Source organism: Manihot esculenta, chromosome 1 (genome assembly GCF_001659605.2).
Source record: "Manihot esculenta cultivar AM560-2 chromosome 1, M.esculenta_v8, whole genome shotgun sequence".
NCBI classification, from domain to species: domain Eukaryota; kingdom Viridiplantae; phylum Streptophyta; class Magnoliopsida; order Malpighiales; family Euphorbiaceae; genus Manihot; species Manihot esculenta.
In genome coordinates this window covers 41863612-41883356 of record NC_035161.2, presented here as the reverse complement: position 1 = coordinate 41883356, position 19745 = coordinate 41863612, and the positions used below count along the sequence as shown (strand labels likewise).

At 34.6% G+C, this 19745-nt stretch overlaps 4 protein-coding genes across 5 annotated transcripts; 1 reads left to right on the top strand and 3 right to left on the bottom strand.

Annotated features, from left to right (window-relative positions):
* Window positions 1-1620: 1620 nt before the first annotated feature.
* LOC110611088 (probable carboxylesterase 9) lies at window positions 1621-2619 on the bottom strand. The gene has a single exon (XM_021751215.1). It carries the CDS (start codon window positions 2617-2619, stop codon window positions 1621-1623), a length of 999 nt encoding a protein of 332 aa, XP_021606907.1.
* A 1571-nt stretch (window positions 2620-4190) lies between these two features.
* On the bottom strand, window positions 4191-5452 carry LOC110614187 (probable carboxylesterase 9). Its single transcript, XM_021755724.2, has one exon. The coding sequence runs from the start codon at window positions 5383-5385 to the stop codon at window positions 4315-4317; it is 1071 nt and encodes a 356-aa protein (XP_021611416.1). The 5' UTR covers window positions 5386-5452; the 3' UTR covers window positions 4191-4314.
* Window positions 5453-8218: 2766 nt separating this feature from the next.
* On the top strand, window positions 8219-10177 carry LOC110615963 (gibberellin 20 oxidase 2). Its single transcript, XM_021758240.2, has 3 exons — window positions 8219-8870; window positions 8978-9299; window positions 9568-10177. Exons 1-3 carry the CDS (start codon window positions 8344-8346, stop codon window positions 9829-9831), a joined length of 1113 nt encoding a protein of 370 aa, XP_021613932.1. The 5' UTR covers window positions 8219-8343; the 3' UTR covers window positions 9832-10177.
* A 1431-nt stretch (window positions 10178-11608) lies between these two features.
* LOC110615951 (polygalacturonate 4-alpha-galacturonosyltransferase) lies at window positions 11609-19046 on the bottom strand. 2 transcript variants are annotated; one of them, XR_002488125.2, is made up of 11 exons: window positions 18504-19046; window positions 16877-16911; window positions 16711-16770; window positions 16449-16583; window positions 16238-16301; window positions 16113-16159; window positions 15598-15932; window positions 15114-15471; window positions 14350-14937; window positions 13665-14031; window positions 11609-11834 (listed from the first exon to the last, which is right to left on the bottom strand). XR_002488125.2 is itself a non-coding variant. In XM_021758225.2 (10 exons), exons 1-10 carry the CDS (start codon window positions 18658-18660, stop codon window positions 13756-13758), a joined length of 2055 nt encoding a protein of 684 aa, XP_021613917.1. In that variant the 5' UTR covers window positions 18661-19046; the 3' UTR covers window positions 13378-13755. The 2 variants fall into 2 exon arrangements, 1 of the variants encoding a protein (XP_021613917.1); XM_021758225.2 differs by lacking the exon at window positions 11609-11834 and having other exon boundaries at window positions 13378-14031.
* Window positions 19047-19745: the final 699 nt, after the last annotated feature.

Sequence of the window (19745 nt, the reverse complement as noted above, 5' to 3'; positions counted from 1 at the left end):
TTGAATGGGAGGCCTACCTTTATATCTACGATCATCTTCTTTGTGGTTTATTCTGGTACAATGTTTGCATGGTGGAAAAGTTGATTTCTGTCCAGAATTTCCAGAAAATTGCACTTTTCCTTTGGTTTAGTCTTCCTTTGTAGCCTTCTTCCATCTTGTTCTTCTTGCATGAAATGCTCCTTCAACATCTTTTTCATCTCTAATGTTGAGTCTTTTTACAAATGCATAAAGCCTATTAGTCAATTCTAAAATTCCAAGAGTGTTGATAAATTCCAAGAGTCTTGAGATCAACAGACTCTTCAATGCCTGAAATCTTTTATTTGTACTTTGATGGTGGACTAGTAAAGAGCTTCTCAATAGTATTTTCATCAGAAAATTCTTGATCCAAAAATCTGATCTTGTTAGCCATATCTAGAAGTCTCTGTAGTCTTTAACACTTTCTCCATCCTTCATCTTCATAAGATCAAACTTTCTTTTTAGAGTACTTAAATTTACAGATTTGACCTTATTGTTGCTTTCAAATTCCAGTTTTAATTTGCCCCACACCTCTTTTGGAGACTTGATATTGGTAATTTTAGAGAAGACAGCTTTCGTGATAACTTGGTCAAGGCTTTAGGTTTCTTTTGATTTGCTTCTTCGTAAATTTTAATATGATTGAGAGTGGGACTTGCAAGTAGTGGAGGAAGATCCATATCCTCCTCAGTTACTTCCCACAAACCTAGAGCAAATGCACCAACTAATCACAGTTGAATAAATAATGAATAAAATACTCATGTATTTATAATTCTAAATAAACTATAATTTCTTTATGTCGAACAAGAGATTTACTACTCATATTTATACTAAACTCATAATTTTTTATTAACACATAAAAAATTATGCACTGTAAATTTAAATTTTATAATTTTTTATATAATATATAAATTATGAATATTTTTATAGAGTTTTAAAAAGATCTGAAAACCGTAATTGAAATTATTCCAAAATGTAGCTATAAATCCGATTCACATGACAGTTAGGCTTTATTTGATTTAAATGTGATAGTCGAAACAAGTGGATTCGCAAGATATCAAAACGACGTCCTTCACAACTCGGCACTTTTCTTATCGGTTGCTCCCCCGATGGTAGAAGACCGAAACAAACTGGCTCTTTGCAGTTAGCTGAAGAAACACGCACACTGACTTCTACTTCCTATCTCCTCTCTACAATGCCCTTACATTGTGTCTCTCCTGGGATTCTCCTCGGACCAGTGTTGTATTGATTCCTACGGGAGACGTCTTAAATTATAATTTTTTGTTTTTTCCTAGAAAAGACAGCTCATTTTACGTGTCCAGCAGAGGAAAGAGAAAAATTTAGGACGATGAAAAAAAGTGTACTCCATATATTAAGAAGAGAGATATAATATAAATACATTTTATTTATTGGAACATAGATCACAAGGTGTGTATTCTAAGAATGATTAATTTATATATACCCAAATTAAAATCGATCTCTCTCTGCTAATAAAAGTAGTAATATTTCATTCCACAGTTCACAAATAACCTAAAAAACTCACTTTCTCCTTTGATTATTTTAGCTGAGGAGAGAATGCATGCAGGTGCAGCTGCAGGTAATAGATGTTCAACTGTTTGGAACTTGACGCCGATAACTAGCATTACCATTCGTAAGTTGCGAATTCATAAATTGTTTTATACTATTTATGAGCTGAACTCTCCTTCGAGCATCCAAAATCTCCACCCTATGGAACCCAACCTCATCGAAATGAGCGTGCACCTTCACCCCGTGGTTCAACAGCATCTCCACAAACTCCTGTTGCCTATCTACCAACGGATCCATTCCAAAACCTAGCACTAAACATGGAGGTAAATATTTTATCTTGTCTTGGTGTGGCCCTTCAAGCATTGGATTACAGTATCGATGATCTCGATCCGTCCCTTTTGGCAATGCTAGTTCCCATACCAGGTCCAGCACTGGCAATGGTATTATTTGATCTGTTGCAAACTTTATTTCTGAGCCCGACCTCTGTTTCCCACCAAACAACGGCTGATTCATTACTAACCCAACAATGCATAATGGATCTAAATCCATATCAACTGTACGTAAACCCAGGTTAAACACAATGTTCCCTCCATTACCAGATCCAGAAAGGAAACACCTGGACGAGTCTCCATATTCTTTTATCCATTTATCGCCATTGGGATCTGAAACCTGTTCTTTCAACCATCGAATTGCGTCCTCCCCATCTTCATATTGGGAAGGGAGCCGGCTCTCAGGGGCAAGCCTATAAAGGACAAGGATGATGAGTGCAGGAAGTGTGCCTGCAGTCCATTGACGTTCGAGGTGAAGGGCAGGGTTGTCAGCTGAGAATTGGACCCAAGAACAGCCGTGGAAGTAAAACAAAATGGGGAGGCGTTTGACATTGGAAGTGCATTTGAGGGGGAGGTAGAGGCGACACTTGATGTTCTTTTCAGTGTTGATAATGACGTCTTTGGAGAGAATGGGTTCGCCGGAGGAAGGATCAGCGTTTGTTTTGGCAGTGGGAAAGCTGATGAGGCGAGTAATGGTGCCATCAGGATTGAGTTGCATGTTAATATGCTCGTATGGGTTGAATTTGGACATTGTTGGCGTAGACATAATAGTGGAAGAATTAGGTCGCAGGTGTTTGATGATTTGTTTTTTGTGTAAATATAATTTTGAGTTCTTATTTAGCTGAGTTTGTATTGTTTTGACCACTTCAAACCATCTGTCCTCGTAGATAGGGTCTTATTTGGATACGATTCATCCTGTAAATTTAGAAATTTGTATAATTGGTATTTCCGAGAGGTGGAAATAATTTTTCTAATTAATGTTAATTTAATTTGTAAGGAACACCATACATTTTTTAATACTCTCAAATCTCGTATACGTATTATTTTGGAAAATTCTTACTTGATCCTAAGAAAAGGAAGAGGATTGCAAGTATTGTCCTTACATAAATTATCATCATACAATTGTATTTGGTAAAATATTGTATATTTAATTAGGACTATTGATATATGTATATATATATTATATAATTATTGTAAATTATTTATTACATTTTATTATATATATATATATATACTAATTAATTATTGTAAAATATGAATCTAAGGGTAACCTTTAATTATTTACCAGCTAGTTATTGATTGAATTTTGTTGAAAAGGAAATTAATATTAAAAGATGAGATAAGATATTCAACTGGTTTGTTTTATTCCAATGTGAACTGAAACATCAATATTTCTAATTTTGTCTCTTTGTAACATTTTTTGAAAAAATTGAATCACACAGTAGCTTCTTATGACTAATAAACTCAATTGAAAAGTAGGCTAATTGACTAAAAAGACTGAGCATTTGTTTATTTTTTTATTTTAATTTAAATATTTAAAAATTTTAAATAAATTAGCTAAACATTTATATTTAGTATAATTTGTATTAATTTTTTTAAAAAAATAAAATGTAAGAATTCAAGTAATATACTACATATAATATTTTATTATTTTTAAATATAAACTAATTTCATGTTTGAAAATAATATTAATTTTCACTTAATTGATATATTTAATTTCAAAATAAATGACTTAATTTTTTGTCAGAGGTAAAATACACCACCCTAGATTTAGAGCACAATTAGAGTATTATTAAAATTATGACAATTTTGATAAAACCTTACTTACACATACTTCATAATAGAGGTGAGATATGAAGAACTAACTCATAGAACATGTATTCTAAGGGATCTCAATTCATTTATTTCTCGGCTTTATAACTTGTTTTTGTTAGAGATATAATATAAACCTTCTTCAAAGGTAGATATAAAAATTTTGTAGCAGATTGTGTATCATTACTAAAATTGGATCCAATACACACTAAACCTTTAAATTAGTTTAATGATACTTTGAAAATAATATCATATATCTAAAAAATAAAATTTATATATTGTCAAAGAGTATATTTAACCATTAAAATATATTAATTAATTAAATTAAATTAAATAAAAGTTGAAATTTTATCTATAAAATTAGTTTATATTTAAAAATTGATTAAATTCTCAACTAAATGTAAATATTAGTAAATTCATTTAAAATTTAAATGATTCGATCAAATCTTTAATTTGTCACTGAATTGGCCTAAAAACTAAAAACGATGATAGTTGAATTATTTCCGGGATTGGAAAATAAAATAATTTCATCGTAATCACTAACTAAAAGAAAAGAAAAGAAAGACTTGCAGGCTGGACAAACTTTTTAAACCAAATACAAACTAATAAAGCAATGATCAAAATTGCCAACTTTTTAGATGACAAATTCTTTTATACTATTTGTAATGGCTCGAGCACAATGCTGATCCACAAGATCAACGTTGTGGAAGTCAGGATCATGAAACCTCACTTCCACCTTCACTCCACGCATCACCAGCATCTCCACCAAATCCTGCATTCTATCAAACATTACATCCCCAAAAAATCCTGTCACCAAACACCTCCCTAATGAACTCATCTTCCTCTTCTCTGCACCTTCTACCACTGGATTGCAAAATGGATGGTCCCTATCTGTACCTTCTGGCAAACTTAGTTTCCACAACAGATCCAATGCTGCTAATGGCAACGCTGGATCATCCACAAACATCAGTTCCGAGTTCTTCCTTTCATTCCCTCCAAACATGGGTTGGTTCAAAATCAACCCTGCAATCTTTAGGGGATTTAAATCCAAATCTAAAACCCTTAAAGCTGAGTTAAATACCATGTTCCCACCGCTTCCACGCCCATTTAAATAGCAACGGGAACAATCCCCGTATTCTTTCAGCCACTGCTCTCCATTTGGATCCTCAAATTGCTGCTTCACCCATAGAATCGCGTCTATTGCATCTTCATATTGGGCTGGAAGCCGGTGCTCCGGCGCAAGACGGTAGTCCAGCGAAGCCACAATTGCAGGGATTTCGCTAGCCAAATCAGAACATCTTTGGTGAGGCATCTTCATAGAGGCTCTCCAGTTTACAAAGCCGCCGCCGTGGAAGTAGATAATAATGGGAAGGCGTGCTACGGTGTTATCGTTGGAGGGTAACCTTGTGGGTCTGTATACGCGAACCCATGTTTTCTTTTCGGCAATTAGAGTCAAATCCTTGCAGACCACAGCGTCACCGTGGGTGGCCTCAGGGTTTGCTTCAACAATAGGAGCGTCGAGCAAGCGAGTGATGGTTCCATCCAAGTTGGGTGCAATGTTGAGGTGCTCATATGGGTTGGCTTTGGGGACAGGAGATGTGGGAATCTGGAATGTTGAGAATATTGGATGGCTGCAGGGAGGCTTCAAGGCAGCTTTAGAAGGAACGATCATGGAGGAGCTTGAGCTGCAGGTGGCCATACCCATGTCCGAAGCACTTCTCTTTATCTTCTTGCTCTTGCAACAAAAAAGATTTTTTTTAAAAAAATAGTCTTTTATTTGATTTTTTAACGTTTCTTTTTTTATTATTAAAATTTTGTCTTTTAAGATAATTATGAATAAAAAGAATATTGTGTAATTTGATTTTAACAAAATAGAAAGGAACATGAAGAACCCAACTGAAACTCCGAAAGGGTTGGGTGTTGAAGCCATAAAATTTAGGCTATCCAATTTTTTTTGACATTTTTCTAATTATAGTTTCTGTTACCTAAATGTTAGGTCTCGTTTTAGTACTTACATCAGTAATGCCCTGTCTATCCGATTCCCCAAAACTCCAATTCATTTATTTTCTGAGTTTTGTTTTTTTTAATTTAAATAAAAGGCTGCTATAGATTTAGACTACCTTACTTTCTGGTTGACATTATCTTATCTTGTATTTGGGAGAATAGAAGGTTGGGCTTGTCAGTGGTTTCCTGGGCTCTTGTAAAGTCCCTTGCGTGTTTATCTCATTTTTTAATACGGGCACAGGACTTTCTGTTAATTAGTGAGGGAATTAATTCTGTGCTCGTAGTTGCAATTTGAGGCCCATGGTTTTGTATCAAAAGAATTATGAATTTAGATTATGTTTAAATTTTATGTTTCAAATAAAGCTTAAAATGAGAGAATTTCTTTAAATAATATTAGCACTAAGGATATTGTATAAAAATTCATAGCAAAACTGCCAGTACTACTTTATAAAAATTTATTTGACATTAAATTTAGAGATGAGAAAAATATTTTGATTGCAAGCGATAAATAAAAGGTATAAATATATTAGGGTGATGAGGCATGCATGGTGGCCTATCAACCAACTTTGTTTCTTTTATTACAAGTAATTTAGGATCTAAATTTGAAAGTCATTCCAAAAACTGTTCTATCAAGTAGAAATATGATAGGGAATAAACAAATAAAGAGTGGTTATACAATATTAACTTTGTGGAAATCGCTTATTTTGTTCTTTAGCTTTTGAGTAAGCATGCATGCACGACCTTAATCTGCCCTAACAAAACTTTTATATCATCCATATACATATCCTTATTAAATTTACCAAAATTAAATAAAAACATAAAAACCCATCAATTTCCAACCACAAAACTAACTTTTGAGAATGATAGCTGCAACAAATTGTCGAATCAGTTGGCCCACTGCTGCTACATATCCAAAAACAATATTAAAGAAAAGTATAATGACTTAGTTTTTTAAGCTTCAAACCGCAATGTCTTGACGATATTTTTTGTTGCTCATATGAATTATAGAGAGAGAGATTAGTAGTGAAGGGAGAGAAGGCTACCATAGAATGGTTGAAAAAGAAGCACTTTGTCATCAATTTCACAATTCATAAAGCTGCATTATGGCTCAAGTGGGTGTTTTTTCTTTTCTTTTTTTTTTTGGGTCGAAATATAGGTCAAGTGGGTTAAGTAGTAATTTGCCCACTTTGCCATGAAAATGAAAGCTCATGTTGTTGGTTGCCTTAGAGTTTCCGGGGTCAATGTTCTTTCTTTTATAGTCCTCACTCTTTTACTCAAAAATTTTATACACATCTTTTATTTATACATTTAGCCAATTAAAAAAAAATATTATAGTATGTAAAATTATGATCAATTTTTTAAAATAATATATTAATTTTCTATTACTTAAATATATTTACACCTTATGTTAAATAATCAAATAATAGTTAATTGCATTAGGTATATTTTGGAGTTGAATTTTTTTTTTTAAATTGTGTAATTTGAATTCAATATTTAGAATTCTTAAATGGGTGAAATCTTAATATAATTCTATTCATCTACAAATTCAAGGGCAGCAGAAAGATTGGAAGGATACCATTAAAAAAATTCAAATTATTCATCAATCACTACAAGAAAAATGGTACATTTCTGTCTTTTTCCCACAAAGGGAGGTTGACATGTGGAAGCATACAGCTAAGCATGATGCATTGCCTGCGAAATTTCCATTTTTAAAATTTTTTTGGAAGAATATATTTGAAAAGTTCAGTGATTTTTTTTTGTTTCTAATATGATTTTGTTTCTGTTTTTCCTTTACCTGCAATATGATTTTGTTTCCTAATAGAGCATAAGTTGCCATATACACTTAGATAAGGATAACTGATATATCTTGTTTACGTAATTGTATTAATTTTCTTGCCTAATAAAGGAAACATGAAATATTTACAAGAATATATCTTTCTGGGAAATAATGCTAACAGTTTTTAATTTAAAACATTATTGATAATTATAAAAATTAATAAATTTAATATTGCTCATATATATATTGTTTAAGAAATTATTTTATATTATACAAAAAGAAACCTTATTTTATAAAGAATTTTTTATCATTATAATTAACAATTGATGTAGCTTATTGTGTAAAAAATTAAAGAAATTTTTTATAATTATAAAACATATGAAATATATTTACAACCTCGTTTCTATAATTATAAATTATATTTTTTATATACTTTACTTTTTTACCGATACTAATAAGGATAATTTTTTAATTACATTTATCTTAAATATATAAGATATGTTTTGAATAGTTATTTGGAAAAGTAATAATTAATAAGAAATTATTTTGAAAATAAAATTAAATAGATTATAATATAAAAAAGGAAAGTAAATAATAATTTTAAAATAATAAAAAAATATGAAAATTAAGTGACAGAGAATATTGTTTAAGAAATTTTATCTTATAAAGAAATTTCTTATTATTATAATTTAATATGGGGATTTAGGATATAAATAGGAGTAGCCGCTAGGATACGAGCAATACAATAAGAGAAGAATGACGCAACAGTAGTGAAAACAATAAGATTCCAATATTTTCCAAAGAACGGCCTTGGCTTTTCTCTTCACTCTCTTCCCTCTCGCTGAGCCAACCTCATCTCCTCCATCCACAAATTCACGCAAAATGTCCATTGATATCTGCACGTCAAACATGGCAATTGAAAAACAAGAACCTGTTGTTTTTGATGCCTCCATTATTCAACATCAAGCCAACGTACCCTCTGAGTTCATTTGGCCTGAACATGAGAAGCCCTGCCTCGAGTCCCCGGAACTTGTAATTCCTCCCATTGACTTGGGAAGCTTTTTGTCTGGAGACCCTTCTGCTGTCTCAAAAGCTTTTCAGCTCATTAATGAGGCATGCAGGAAGCATGGCTTCTTTTTAATTGTTAATCATGGTGTTGATTTGGGACTTATAGCTAAAGCTCATGAGTATATGGACAAGTTCTTTAGCTTGTCACTAGCGGAGAAGCAAAGAGCTCAGAGAAAGTTAGGAGAACACTGTGGATATACTAGTAGCTTCACTGGCAGGTTCTCCTCCAAACTTCCGTGGAAAGAAACTCTCTCTTTTCGATACTCTGATGATGATCAGTTGTCCAACATTGTCCAAGAATATTTTTTCAACGTCATGGGAGAAGAATTCGAAGATTTTGGGTAAGAACAGTGAATCATTTTATTACAAACTAAATAGTATATATTGTATGCAAATTTCTTTTTTTGGGGGTTGATAACAAGGCTTTTTTCCTCCTCACTTTTAATAGAAAGTTGTATCAAGAATACTGTGAAGCTATGAATACTCTGGCCCTCAAGATTATGGAGCTTTTGGGATTCAGTCTAGGTGCTGGCCGGGAATACTTTAAAGAATTCTTTAAGGGAAATGATTCCATAATGAGATTAAATAACTATCCTCCCTGCCAGCAACCTCATTTAACACTCGGAACTGGGCCTCACTGTGACCCTACCTCCTTAACAATCCTTCATCAGGATGAAGTTGGTGGCCTCCAAGTGTTAGTCGATGAGAAATGGCATTTCGTTCGCCCTGACCCTCAAGCTTTTGTTGTCAATATCGGCGATACATTCATGGTAAGATCACCACTAGACTCTCTCATCAATTATGTCATAACAAGGTAATGATTTAGATTTCAAACACATACCCCATTTATGATTCTCTATGAGGTGTGATAATTTGAGCCACAATAGTCGAGATATTAACAGTGTCTCTTTTTTATACTTTTTTCTGGGTATTATGTATCTCCGCTCAATTTTCTATAGTTGAAAATGGGTTGAGCTAAACCTATTTGGTAACCCTAGTTGCTGCTACCAACAATTGAATAAACTTATGGTGTTTCAGGCCTTATCAAATGGCATTTTCAGGAGTTGCTTGCACAGAGCGGTGGTAAACAATAAAACAGTTAGGAAATCCATTGCCTTCTTTCTGTGTCCAAACATGGACAAGGTGGTGAAGCCGCCGAATAACTTGATCGACTCCAACAATCCAAGGTTGTACCCGGACTTCACATGGTCGGAGCTGCTAGAATTCACTCAGAAACATTACAGGGCCGACATGAATACCCTAGATGTCTTTGGTAGCTGGCTGCTACAGAAGAACACTTGAAGCTGAGAGTGGGATTTGCTACAGAATGATGGGTCTAAAGGAAAAGGGCAACATAAACACCAAAAAAAATATGCCAGCGGGTCTGTGGTTGGGTTTTATGGTCCGAAAGTTGGAGAGAATATTTGCAATATAATATAAATAAAAGAAGCAAATAGTAAGAATAGAAATATTTAAAAATTCTCCAACTTCTTTTAATTTTATTTTTATTTTAATTCAGAAAGGATTCTGTGTGATTGGCCTCAATTGGATTGTTCGACCATCATGCTGTACTGTAGTGCAAGTAAAGAAGTCTTTGTTTAATAGATTAAATTCTAAATAAAAAAATGCATCTCAGATAAGATATGGAGATCTGGATTTAATTTCTTCCCCACAAATGATTATTAAGAGAAAAGCAACATGGACATGAGAGATGCCATCCTTTGTTCTACTTATTTAAATATTTTTTTAAAATATATATTTCATTCATTTACTACATACTAATTAACACTGGGTGATTTTACATTGCAACTCTCATATCCATTTCGCAAAATTCAGTCATTATTAATAGGGCAAGGAACTAAAATGTAGCATGTAGCAAGCAAGCTTCATACTAAAGTTAATTGATGGCTTAATTATCGGCCGTTGATCAATTGTTTAAAAAAAAAGCAGTGAAACAAAAAAAGGACACTGCGAAATTGACAAATCCTGTAATGAATTTTTTCCTTGTCCCCCATAAAGTTTCACGGCAAAAGAAGAGAAGTCAACTTAAGTTTATTATTTAAAAGATCAGTTTTCAGACTATCAAGTAAAAATCCACAATTCAATTATAATTTCAGTGAACTCCCATGTTTTTCCACAAAAAAAAAAAAAAAAAGATAAATAAACTTCCAGTGGAAGACAAAATTAAATATATGTAGCCGTGGAAGACGTACCCTAATATTAATGCGCTCACTGATCGGTTTGAAAGCTATAGTTCGTTTGTGTTGGGACAGTCATATGTCCCCTAGATCCCTTATATATATTTCCATACTGCCAAATCTCTACGTCAAGCTCCTGTGTTGCTGGCCTTCTTTCAGCATTGCTAACAATTGATATGCGTCCTGTTCTTGCATGTGCTTTATTATTATTATTACTACTACTATTACTTGTGTTAGGTTGATATTTCATCTTTATACATAGGCCACTTTTATATATATATATATATATATATATATATATATGTTTCTAGAAACATTTGGCAGCATCCATTTGATGGACAAGAATTGAACCAAGTTCCTTTTCTTTTTTCTTATTCCGATGTCATAACTGCTAATGTCTATGAAAAATCCCAAAAAGAAAAGACAAAAAAGAAAGGTTTTAGTCGAACCTTAGAATGGTTAACATAAGAAAGAAGATATACTCCACTCGCTACTTCTGGCTGAAGATTTGAAATTAAAGAGTGAAAACCCTAAAGCATCCACTAATCAATCACTAGAGTTCGTTCATAAACAGGATCACCATTAAACAGGACTTTGGTCCCTACAGATAGCTCATCCATGATCTTATAACATCCAAGTCTTGTCCATGCCAACAACCCTCCACATCAGACATATATCATGCAAGGTAGGTTTTCTTTATATATATATATCCATTACAATTTTCTTTAAGTACGTATATAAAATTGAATAATTTCTTCTTTTTTTTTCTAATTTTTGTTTGGGTAATCAGGTTGTATAATACCCGCGGGAAAATCAGAGAGAGCAAAAAAATGAGACCCGTTGCTTTTTGAAGAAACGGACTGATTTTGAGACAGACATGATGGCACAGAATATGTGAACTCCTTTAAACCCTAGCTAATTAAAAATATTATGAGGTGCTAATAGAATTGGTGCCTCTGGTTAAAAAGACGTAAATTTAAAACATAGTGAGATGAGAAGAATAGCACTAAGCAAAAAAATATTCAATAGGCTGTTGATGAATAATATATGTCGGGCATCTTGAATTTGCCCCGCCAGTTACCATGAAAATGATGAAATCCTCTCCACCTGAAGCAGGAGTCAGGAAGTACGGGTAAGAAGCAGGCAAAAAGAATAAATTAGAATTTACCAAATGAATCTATAAATGTCTGCCAACAAATCAAATTGACCCCCACAGCTATGTATTCAACATCAATAGGCCATATGGACTTTGATTCTTCATAGTTTTTGTTTTGACTCTTCTAATTTTGATAGGCGAACAGTTTTCATTTTGTTCTTTTAGGATTCAAATTGAGCTAGTGGCTGAATTTTTCTTTTCTTTAAAAAAAATTCAAATTGAATGAAACTACTGAATATTTAATTAATTTGCCTTAATTTAGAGTTCAATATAAGGAAAGATAAGGACATAAAAGGGTAGCCTTAAACCTGAAAGATGTATAAACAATAAATGTAAATTTCTCTCCCTCCATCTGTAGGAGAGACTGAGCTCGAAACTTAAAAGTGGCGATTTCAAGCTGATTCCAAGCCATGAATCCGTCAACAGATTTGACTGATGCAACTCCGAGTAGATTTCAAACCGGTTCCCAGTGTTTATGGACAATAAATATTAAAAAAGTTGATCGCTAATCACCGATCAAGACTTAATAGGGGGCATATGATTCCCGCCTAGCTAGCAGGTTATATAATAATAAGAAGATTCTGGAAATAAACCAATTATTTAGACTATGTAGTCCAAAAATATAAAAGCCATCTTCATCACTACACATCCATCCGTACATGTTTCTTTATTTGGCAAGGAATTCAATTCAGTGGCTTTTGGTGGGAGTATCAGTCATGGAGAAAAGGAGGGGCAGAGATAGGGATAACTTTGTTTGTGCAAACAAGATAGAAAGATTCAACGCAGCTTTAGAGAAGTGGATTAATAAAGAAAGAAGGGAGCCTATGCAAGATACTTAGAATTAATTATGATAAAACACAGATATTTCAAATAAACTTAAGCTGCTAAGTTTTCATAACTAACCACACTAGTATGCATGTCTAATTTAACTAGGCCTAGTGGCTAAAAGCGCAAAACTCATCTAATTGACTTAAATAGATTCAAGTCTTTACTCTCTCAATCCCCTCTTTAAAAAAAATTTTGAGAAAAAAACGCCGGCCTACGTTGATTTATAAATATTTTTATCTTTTTCTAATTTTTGGCTCCATAAACTAATTATGAGCTCCTAATATGCTTAATGGCGATGAGCAAAATAAAATAATATAGACATATAGACTGCTCGTTTCATTGCACTTATATAAATAGATAGAATACTCACGAAAATTAAATTATCTGAATCCTTTCCAAATCCAATTGAAAATTAATATAAATTAATTAAACCCGTCCCGAACTTATTATTATGACCTAAAAAAACCGAATCCATCTAGTCTCATATATTTTAATTAATAATTTACATAAAAAAATTTCATTAATAATTTTCATTTAAAAATTTTACTATTTCTAAAAAACATTTAAATAGACCAATAAGAGAACCAGGAAAAACATGCATTTACTTTGAAGTACCAGTTAGCAAAGTCTTCCACCCTTCGGGTCGTAACTTAAGTTGACAATGTGTTGAAAGGCAGAAAATCCGTAATATTAGTTAGATGTTGTCAAAAGAATACAGAACATTCACATTTATGAAGTTCAACATTCCTGTCCAAAATTGAACATGGCTCTGAAGAGAGAGACAGAGGAAGAAAACAGTGCATCGTAGGTTTTTGTACAGGTCAACACTGCCTAAAATCTATAACCTAGTTCAAATGGATACGGGATAGTGAAAACAAATTCAACGAATTACAAAGAAGAATAAACAATGTGGGATAAGAAGGAATTGCAGCACAGAAAATTCAACTGCATACCTTCTCATGTGCTTAATCAATCTAATGACCTCTTTATTTGAGGAGTGCCAGGAAGACCATTTGGTTGTACCTTAGTTGCGTTTGATCAACCTCATTCACTTAGATTGCAGCTGCGAAGGTATGGATGATTATACTTAATGTACTTTGTCCAGTATGACCGGTACTTTGTCATTGCTATCTCCAACCACGGCTTCATGTTGCCATTATAGTGGATAACAGCTGCATTATCAATCTCTGACCGATCAACACTTGGATTGTAACCCAAACCAAGCACATGCCATGACTTCTCAAGTGGATGCGTCAGACCATAAAAAGTAATCAAACCTGGAGGCAACGTTCCAAGCTTCCAAAGTACCCTATCTTCATTCTGACATACAACACAATGATAAAAACAGGCACACATAAGGGAATAGTACTTGCTTTTTGACTGTTCAAAACAGAAAGCCTACAAATTTATGTCAAACAAAACCAAAATAACGGAAAAAAAAAATGAGACGGGTTGGTCACTACTTCCATTGACAGAATAAAATATGATACTCATTATTATAGCGCCAATTTTAAAACCAAAAGAACCAATACTACAAGCGTAACATCTAGGATGAACGTGGCACAATCTCGTTCACCCAGAGCACAACATTTTAAAATGCCACAAATGAAAATGCGTGCATCAGCTCTAGAAACTCACCATGTTTTGCCACTTGTGATATATACCTGTGATATCCCTCTTTTTCCATTCCTTGAGATCAAAAATATTCATACCATATGCCCACCCACAAGCATTTGGATTGAAGTTTCTTGCAATATGAGGATTTGTGAAGTTTAGGTACTTGTCAAACCGGTGGAAGCTTTCACCACATGTTTCCACTGCCCCATTCACTTTTCCATTCAAATTTACCGACCATAATCCAGTTAAATCTTTCTGAACAACAATGTCATCATCAAGAAACAGGATCTTATCTAATTTGGGATAGACCTGCGGGAGGTAGAACCTCAGGTGGTTCAGCATTGAAAGATATTTTGGGTTCCGATACTTGAGGTTTGAAGAACCAGATGAAAGAGAGGTTGGATGATTTGCCTTGAAGTAATATTCTTTCATTGCAGCAGACTCAAGCTGCCGCAAAACTGGACAATAGGATGAGTTAAGCCACTTGAATTCATCAACATTTTCAACATGAATAGTGGCTTTTCTGGGAGGGTTCAATAGAAACCACATATTCATAGCTCCAAAGTTGAGCTTGTCAGTAACAAGATGGAACACATGCTTGGAAGAATCCTGCAGTACAACCAAGAAGCATATTTAGGCAACAAACAAAATTACGCCTGAATATCAGAAATGAATGAAGTGTTTGAACTCAGATCTCCCTTCACAAAAACAGAAATGCAGTTGAGAGCCACTTCATTGTTTCTCACTAGGAAGGGAACAACACTCATATCAGAGTCAGAAATAACCTTCGCATTCATGATGGTTGAGTTCACAACTACTGATGCAGCCAAAACATTGTCAGAGAAGAGAGCATAATGGTAAAGATTAGGATTTTCCAAGTTCTCACTTCCGGGAAACTTCCTCTTCTCTGGAGGAAGGAGGTAGTATTCAATTGTCAGGCGCATAGACAAGCAATGAATTCCATTGGGTACCGTTTTGGCAGCTAACTGACTCAGGAATGTGCTCTGTTTTTTCAAGCTCCTAACTTGCTCATCTGCTGTTTGAAGCATCGCTCTGAGCTTTCCAGTGACCAACTTGCAGTCATACAATTGCTCTCTTGCTTTTGACAGAACTTGACCCATGGCTTTCATTTTCTCAGGTGCACTAAACATAAACATGTGCATATTAAAATTTTAGTGGGGAAAAAAGGCAATAACCAGTCAACAGCAAAAGGAGGAAATAAGCAGATCACAGAACACTAATGGACAGTGACATCCAAAATTGTCCTACCTGTGATGCAGATCAGAATCAGCCATTGCTTCTCCTACAGCACGCTGACTCTCTTTGAGCCGAATCTGTAGTTCTTGTTGCAAGTCAAGCCTGTTCTTCATCTTTGCAATACTGATATACACCCTTGCCATTATCATCTGATCACGCATCAAGCGTACTGTTGAATCAGAGTTCTCATTCTCAATTTCTTTCCGCCAAATGCTGTATTTGCCCAGAACTGCAGTATCAACTGATTTAGAGCGTTCAATGGCTGAGTTTTCAAGCTTTAAAATTGCTTCATCATCTTGCCGCACCAAGTCAGCTGCACGCTTTGCCCGCCTTTTTTCTCTCAATTGCTGCAATACCTCTCAAGGAAATAAAAATTGACATCTCACAAAGGCAGACGCATGGCTAATATAAAAGTTGGTGTATAAATTCATAGTTGAACTCTATGGATCACAATAGGGCTTAAGACACTTGCAAGATTGTAGCATAACTTTGGTAACTGCTAGTAATGCATAAAAGATGACACTCACCCTTCGAGCTAGTTTAGCAGGCGTGTCAATGAATTCAGAATGATCATCTGCACGTAGCAAACAGGTTAGCACCAGATGAAAATGCAATCTAGAACCATTTGCAAATAGTTAATTGACACTGATACCAGAGACGCCATCCCCTTTTCCCCTTGCTGCCTCTTGCTTAGCAACTGTTGCTGCTTTCTGTGACTATGAAAGTGATGACAAACCAAAACCATCAGTAGCAACAGACTGAATGATGATTATCAATTTTACATGAAAGAAAGAATGAAAGAGATCCAGAAGATATAAGAGTTTCATTCAGATCCAAGCCAGAGCATGATATACTATCCTTACCTCAGATGTGGTATTTTGCTTGACTGATGTCTCTGCCCCTATAACTTTCCATGAAGCTGACAAATTGTTTTTTCTGAAAGAATCAAGACTTAAAGGCCCCAAATCAGCTGTGCTGGATGTGATAACATCAATGACCTAAAAAGTGAGTTCAATTATTAGGTTGTCTGATTAAAATGTGGAAATAAAAGGCATCACCAGCACTTCAAGGAATTAATGAGTATAGACACTTCTCATGAGCAAATTATCACCAAATTGCACTTACCTCTTTTGAGAGAAGTGACTTAACATGTCGCAAGGCCAGTCGCTCTCTCCAATCCAAGTCCTGCACCACCCAATCAATGTTTTTCGTGTTGACAATGAGTGCAGAACAAAGCAGGCACAACCTACAATTAAGACTAAACAACAAGGTAATGGTTTGCAGAAGCTACCTGCTTACTTGAAACAGCAGGTATATTACTCTGATCTGCACAGGAAATAACCATTGCATCACAAGATTCAAACACTAAGTAAAGAGATCAGCGATACACAAAAAAAAAAGAACATTCAAACATATTCACTATAATGCAAATCAAAACAAGTTGAAGCGTAATTAAAATAGAATAACCACACTAAATAATATAGATATTCATTTTAATGAGGGCAAGTGCAGATGTGTGCATGCATGCTAATGCATGTGTGACGGGAGGAGAGTTAAAGGGAGGAAAATGAGGCAGAATCAAATGCTGCTTCCAATGCACAGAGAACAGGGATTATGAAACAATTTAACAACGTATGCGAATTAGTTATAACAATTTATTGGTTAGTCCAGTACCAGGTCCCAGTCTATCTGGATTGTGATCACAACGAATGCAAATAGCAAAACTTGGAAAAATATAGATTCAGAACTTGAGAATCTAGAGGCTATAAGCTTCTTTCAGATGATTGATCACGGTCAATGTATCACAGGAATCCCATGCTCAATACACCTCCCAAATTTATTTGTATAAAGGGCATCTAACTCAGAGACTAATGCCTCCAACATTTTACCTTGCCAAAATAATTTTGGCTCTTGTTTAAGAATTCTATAAGCAACTTCTCTCCATTCCTCCAAAAAGCAAGAGGTTTGGAAGTCTCCTATACATCGCTCTCACTAAACTATTTTTTGCCAATCATTCTACTTCATAACTCCCTCAAAATTTTGAAAACAAAAGAGTCCCAAGCACAAACCATTATGTTAAAAGCATAAAAGCATTGAAGAAGATTGATCTTTGGAAATGACTTGCAAGTAGTAAAACACACTGCACAAGGACACAGAGCAAAAGAAGCAACCTGTTCATTAACTTCATATGGACAACAAACACACAAAGAAAACGAGTACATTATTCATGTAAAGAAGAAAATAAGTAAAAAAGTTCCATATCCTGGAGGGAAAAATGTAAGAAGCTCTCTTGCCTTCTTTTCCGCTCATTGAACAAACTATAGCAGAGAAAGAGACCAGAAAAGAAAGCCGCAATCAATCAAGTCCTGCCTTTGAAAGTAGGAGAACGGCCATATGTATAGCAAAAGTTAAGACTCAAATTCACATAATAGTAACAATCGAAATGTAAGAAAATATAATGTAAACAGCGTAAAATTACAAATGATACACATTTATACACATTCTAGGGATGACACAACTATACTAGGTAGAGGTAGAAGCGCAGGTAGACATAGGAACGCCCAAGTTTCAAAGGAAAACAAAGTTAAAAGAAATTCGAGAACCAGTCTCAGTGAAGACTGGGATGCCAACGCCAAAAGGAGCAAGACAAGTACTTCCAAGGAGTGCTGCGGGTGTATTTTCATGGCTATATCGTTTATCCTTAAAGGCAACTAGAGCAACAATGAAACGATTAAATCAATGCCACGAGAAGCAGACGGGAACAAATATTTGTTGAGTTCATATTTATATATTGCATTATTTCAATGTTAAAGCAATCGATGACTAGAAATAGTCAAATTAAAACGGAGAAAAGAGATATACTAAAAACATAGTAAAATGTCGAAATCAATTAATTAAGTGGAGTGTAGAGAGCTAACCAATGGAAGTATTTGTGAAGAGACCTCGACCGACAAAGAAAATCAACGGCGCCAAAACAGTGAAGAATATGACAAGCGCAATAGGAGATCTAAATCCACTGCCTCCGGCTCGGTTCTTGTGGATGCCGGCACCGGATAATCCCCGCTTCAACGCCATTGCCAATCAAAACCTAAAACACATAAAACAAATAAAGGAGGGACCGAAAGAGAAAAAAAAAGGTGGAAAACGAGAATTGCGAGATGAATTTAGACGAGATCTAGCGAAATTCCATCGCTAAGCAACGGAGAAGGACAGAAATTAAAGTGGTAACAGAGAAAGAAGAAACGGATAAATGCGGGGAGATGGAGAAAGAAAGTAAAGAGTTATGATTGGAGCAGGGTAATTTTTCTTTATTATAGAACAGCAAGAGAGAGAATTAGATTTAGATTAGAATTCGTAGTATCGATCTTCCACTCTTGGATTTGCTCCTCTCTCCTATTACTGATGTAAAATTGTAATATGGTCAGAGTCCTCCCCCTCTTCTCCCTCTCCAGTCCCGCGTGGTTAGGGATATATATTTTGTGTTCTTTTTTATTTTTATTTTTTTTAATAAAACACGTCGCCTATAAATACGACGTCGTCTGCATTGAATTGGGATTCTATATCCTCCCCTCCTAAAGACGATGTCGTTTTCTTGTTTACAGTCAATTGAATTTTGAATGCAATATACCGATGGATCAACAACACTGGTCTTGTTGACGTAAGTAATGGGTGACAACAAACCCAACACAATCTTAACTCCTTTCTCGAGTGTTTCGGAGAGAAATTTTCTTCTGCGAGGTTCTCTGGTTTTGGATGATTAGGATACTCTGTTCCATCCAGACAAGGGCCAATGTCATACTGGTCTTGAACTGCGGGTTGCCCCTTTTTTTCATTTTTTAAGGTTGTTTTGTATTTAAAAAAAAAAAATAATTACGGGTCCTTGAATTGAATCTAAAGATCACATGTCTATAGAGTATCCGGCGCCAGCGGTAGTGTTTATGTGCTAATACGGTACTCCCCTCCCGTGCGGGACCGTCCTAAACCCACCTTTTCGGGACCAAACAGTTAATATTAAAATCAAATTGCCAGTCAATAATTATTCTCAAAAAAATTTTAGTGTCATGTAATCTAAATAGATTAATATAAATTAAAATTAGTGTATTAGTTTGAAAACCAATTAACAAATAATTAAATGATGCATGGTTAACCAATGTGAACGA